The sequence below is a fragment of the Bidens hawaiensis genome, unplaced genomic scaffold (genome assembly GCF_021521415.1).
Source record: "Bidens hawaiensis isolate Kalapana, Puna unplaced genomic scaffold, B.hawaiensis_p1.1 tig00005195_1, whole genome shotgun sequence".
NCBI lineage: Eukaryota > Viridiplantae > Streptophyta > Magnoliopsida > Asterales > Asteraceae > Bidens > Bidens hawaiensis.
Genome location: NW_027491335.1, coordinates 643405 through 648518, shown reverse-complemented (window position 1 = coordinate 648518; position 5114 = coordinate 643405). Strand labels below are relative to the sequence as shown.

The following is a 5114-nucleotide window of genomic DNA, read 5'->3' as shown; positions in this document are numbered from 1 at the left end:
ATGCAAACTTTGTTGGTGCCGGCAGCTCGTTGCGGCAGCGCACCGATACTAACCAAAGTCTCACCAGTGGCGGACCCAGGATTTTTTGCCAATGGGGTCCCATATTTTCAGTGTTCAAATTTTTCGGGTCGGTCGTTGTTCATGTCGGGTCGAGGAGAAGAACATAATAAAAAACAATATCATAATAAAACTTTCTTTTCAATCATCACTACCTGAACGGGTCAAAATGGGTCGGGTTGACACATAAACACTTTGTTTTCCCTTTCTTAAACATTTTTGAGATAGAACCTAGATCCACCCTTTCATAAGCATGTGTTGAAAACCATTAACTTAAACTAGTGAAAAATAAAACTGATATTTTAAAGTGTTTGAATGTTTCTAAAGAAAACCATGCATAAAGTTGAAAACAATGATATGTATTTTAGAGGTGTTTGAATGTTTCTAAAGTTATCATTGCAACATTAGCAATCAAATGATTGATTAACACTAAAAATTAACACAAAAAACCAAAAACTGAGCCTTGTAAGACTTGAACCCATGACCTTTCAAAGATAAAACAAGGGACTTTCCACCAGACCACATCAACATTAATAGTATGGGTTCCAAGTATTAAATCTTATGGGGTCCTCAAAAAATTTAATATACCGCTTCTAATAAATTTTTAAAAAACATTGGTGTCCCGGGACCCCGATCCACACTATGTGGGTCCGCCCCTGAGTCTCACTACCCAACATCCACCGACCTCTTCCCGCCTTCAATTCACTCTCTTCTCATTCATCTCTTTCCTTTGCATCCTCTTCTATGTCTCTGTTTTCGCATCACATTTATCCAAACCCAATTAGAAACTCTAACAAGCCCCCAATTTCAGCAGCCGAAAAAGCAAAACTTACTCAGGTACAATTCCATATCTATGAATTGGGTTTTTTTTTTACTATTTATGGTGAAATTGTTGTAGGTTGCAAAGAGATTAGAGAACACTTCAAGGTATTTCAAGAGATTGGGTAGTTTAGGGTTTTGGGGACAGCTTGTTTCTACAGTTGTAGCTGCTGTTATTCTTTCCTTTTCGGTTGTCATTACTGGAAAAATCACATCACCAGCTACATTCTATGCTACTTCTGCTGGTATTGTCGCTGCTTTCTTGTCGGTTTTCTGGTCTTTAGGTTACATTCGCCTTTCTGATCGCCTTCGCAAGACCGCCAATGACCCTTCAAAGGTATATTTAATCAGTTTTTAAAGTAGTAATTTTATGCATTATTATATGATCCTCAAGCCAAATTGTTAGTGTTAGGTTATCTTTTAGCAATTTAACAACTAATATGCAAGGACACTAATAATCAGATCATGAATCTGTATAGCCAAAAATAATTACCAGATCATGAAACGACTTTTTGTACAAAAGAAATTCAAAAATTGATAATTTTCATTATTTATTGTTATATGATATAGGCTTGTAAACGAACCAAATAGACATTAATGCAGCATGTTGGTGTTTGTTTGTTTGTTTAACTTTAACCGAACAAACAATCAAACACAAACAGTTAAACTAACGGGGATTTCTAGCGCGTGTCGGTTCTTTAAGGAAATGAACATGTCCGTGTTTGTGTATGTTCGTTCATTAACAATATAAACAAACAGTTCACGAACATAAACAAACGAACATAACTGGGTTAAAACCAGTTAAAAGTAATGTGAAAAACAATGTGTTGTGCCTAAAAGGTTATTAAAACTAAACTAAGTTGTAATGGGTCAAAAAGTTTAAAATGAAGATATTAACAAAACTTGAACAAATGTGAACTTACGAGCATAAACAAATTTCATTAAATGAATGTTCACGAACATAATTTTGTTTTCTTTTTATGTTTGTTCGTTTATTCAATAAGCTAAACAGAAAGTTCGGTTCGTTTACAGACCTAATTCAATACAATCTTCTCTCTTTATTCAGGCTCCACCGCGCGCTGATGTTGTAAAGAGTTTGAAAAACGGGATAGCCTTGAATCTTTTGGGTATGGGGTCTGCTATTCTCGGGATGCAAGCTACCGTTGGACTGCTGGTGGCTAAGGCCCTCACCACCTCGGCAAACCCTTATTACAAGGGTATCTCTCCGGGCAGTAGCCCTGTTCTTGCTTTGGATATTTTCTTGGTCCAGGTATATATTATCTTTATACATTTCATTCAAAGTTTATAAAAAAGTAAATGTGTAGCAAGTGCAATGATATTATTTGAATATGGTAATTACAGGCGAGTGCAAACACGATCCTGTCACATTTCTTGGGACTCTTGTTCTCTTTGGAGTTGCTGCGGTTTGTTACGGTTCCACCTTCAGATGGCATTGCGGTTCCTGGCACAGCATAACCCGTGATTATTGCTTCATGGTTTCCGGGTTTTAAAGTTCCACTTGGTAGACAATTTGTAGTGTGGTTCAACTAGTGAATTTATATGTTTTTGAATCATTCTGTAGAAATCCTTTTTCAGAAAAGAAAATTCCATAATCTTTCTACTATGAATTGTTTTGTATAATTTTATTGTAGACATTTGTAGTTTTTCACGTATTATATTGAAGTTGGACTGCTGTATACAATCTTTGATAGTTTAAATGTATTCTTTTAATGATCCATGTATTTCTTCAAATCTTCATCAGTGTTAAATATTCATTAACCACAAACAACTAGTTTTATACCCGTCCGATGGACGGCTTGCTGAATGTCATAATGTCATAACTACTCTTTTAGCATTCTAAACAAAAACAATATTTGTTAATATTCTTCAAAAAAAATTTCCAGCGATTTCACTTGATTTCTTAATCTTCTATTTTGTCACAAAATTGTCTTGTTTCTTCACACAATAGTCTTCTCCACGCTTACTCCTCCCCCGCCACTGCCACCTCCTATCATTGACTGGATAGTGAGTTGTGAATGCAGTTATCATCGTGTGTGATGTCACCCGAGTCATCAAGAAAATAAGTAAAAGTTAGTTTTCAGCTTGAAGGATCTAGCTTTGACTATCTTAAGGTCAAATTAGGCAATTTTCTACAGTAAATCTGACTTCTTCATATTTACATGTATAAATATGACAAATCGAATGTTGGAGTTTTGAACTATCTAATCAACTTTAAATTATGAAGCCTTGAGCTTCACAGTGTTCACATCAAAATATGTGTCATTATGCATATAAATAAGCTGATCACTCTAAAAACATGTTTCTTATAGGTTAACAAACTGAAAGTACATAATAATACAAAATGACATGGTGCATTAGAGTGAAATACTTAAGTTACGAATACCTTTGAGGCCATTAATTTTCTGTAGCAAGGTGAAGTAAATACGACTGGTGTCAGACCGAAATAGTTCACATTTGACTAAAACAAATATGCATATTTTGACTTCCAGAAAGTCAAACTAAAAACCTTTACTATATCCAGTGACTCGAAATAAAATTTCCAGCTTGCACAGTCACTATTAAATATACCATGCAAAAGTATAACCATAAATGCCAGAAATATCTTGCAGTTGAGTTTTCTAATGCCGGTCCTAAAAAGAAAATTTACCATATAACATATCATAAAATTTCATAAAAAAAGAAAAAAAAAGAAAAAAAAAGAAAAGAAGACCGAGTATACTTTAAAATATTGGATTCTAAAAAACTCAACAATACATAACACTATTTTAACTGCAAATTAAGAAGATAACACTTCCAAAGTTCCTGCATGACTGTACATGAATGAAAACCACAACAGAAAGAACCTGGATCTCTATTCTTGGTGTGGAAAACAATAATAGATCTAGATTCTTTGTTGTTTGCATAATCCACAATATGAAGCTTAAGCCCACGCATCTTAGAAGCATGTCCATATGGCTTTCCATTGACCCAGACTTCATGAGCTTCTATTTCATTAGCATAACCAAATCAGAAAATCTCAACAATATTCTGGATCATTCCTGTTTACATATAGAAAAGGAACAAAATGATTCCAAAAAAAGAAAAAGAAAAAAACACAATTAATAGAAAGAACAACCAGAGAATTACTTAAGGGGTCATTCTAGGCCATGGGCCCAAATCAAATGTTTTGTGCTGCACGATTAACATCTTCTATATTTCCTTCAACAACATTGTCGATCAGTTCTGTTCTTGTTCCTACAGAATTACGAAAAGCCAAGGGTTATCAAAACACATAAGAGGGTACTCTTATGTCACTAAAGAGGGTACTCTTTAGTGTTGTCAAAACACATAAATCTCCTATTGCAATCAAAGTTTGCTCCTGATTTGGTGAGTTATATAGTGAATTATCCAAAAAGAACTGAATAGATCTCCTAACCTATGATTGAAATGTAGAACTGTGTGATGAACAGAATTAAAAATGTGCAGGATTTGATATAAGATGGTAATATTCATATGAAAAAGAAAATATTTTGCATACATTTCTCTGGTAGATTGAAGCACTTCAAGGCTTACCAAACTGTTCTCAACCTGCATGATATAAAAAATATATATATAAATTTAGATGTTTTAATTACTCTTAACGTTTGGTATAAAAAAGAAAGCATGGAGAAACGACACAATTTGAAACCTTTTATTGTATCTTTTTTATAAAAAAAATCCATTAATCTACGTTATCTGAACGGCTTAATATCCACTGCATATTAAAATCATAGCAAATTAATGTGTTCACAATTTCAAATACAAACCCTACATATATCTCACGGAATTACGGGGTCAAAATCGGCAATTTATCAAAATATAATCAAGATACTAACAGATTTAGGGAATGACCCCTCGACTGTGGATTTTGGAGTTACTGGGATTCTCGACTCTGCTGCTCCATAATTGAATTAAACAATTAACATTAGTGTTGCATTGGAATTAGATACTAAATAAAAAAGAAAGAATTTGGGTTATACAGAAAGCAGAATGAGATCAGACATGAAAACAAACCTCCAAGTACTGCACATTGTGCTGGAGAAACCCACAACTGTTAACTTGAACAGAGAAAAAAAAAAGAAGACAAATTACTGCACTAGTCAACGAATTAGCTTGCATCTAGACTTGGTACAACTGTGTCATGGTAGAAAGCACATAAATGTTACCAGAAAACCACCCAAAATTATGATTATTTAGGC

At 34.1% G+C, this 5114-nt stretch overlaps 1 protein-coding gene and 1 long non-coding RNA gene across 2 annotated transcripts; one reads left to right on the top strand and one right to left on the bottom strand.

The window, feature by feature from the left end:
* Positions 1 to 2602, top strand: LOC143629410 (protein TIC 21, chloroplastic-like). Its single transcript, XM_077098691.1, has 5 exons — positions 1 to 77; positions 720 to 894; positions 956 to 1213; positions 1943 to 2146; positions 2239 to 2602. Exons 1-5 carry the CDS (start codon positions 1 to 3, stop codon positions 2350 to 2352), a joined length of 828 nt encoding a protein of 275 aa, XP_076954806.1. The 3' UTR covers positions 2353 to 2602.
* A 1103-nt stretch (positions 2603 to 3705) lies between these two features.
* On the bottom strand, positions 3706 to 4888 carry LOC143629408 (uncharacterized). Its single transcript, XR_013152947.1, has 3 exons — positions 4752 to 4888; positions 4415 to 4464; positions 3706 to 3881 (listed from the first exon to the last, which is right to left on the bottom strand). It is a non-coding gene; the product is annotated as an uncharacterized LOC143629408 (long non-coding RNA).
* Positions 4889 to 5114: the final 226 nt, after the last annotated feature.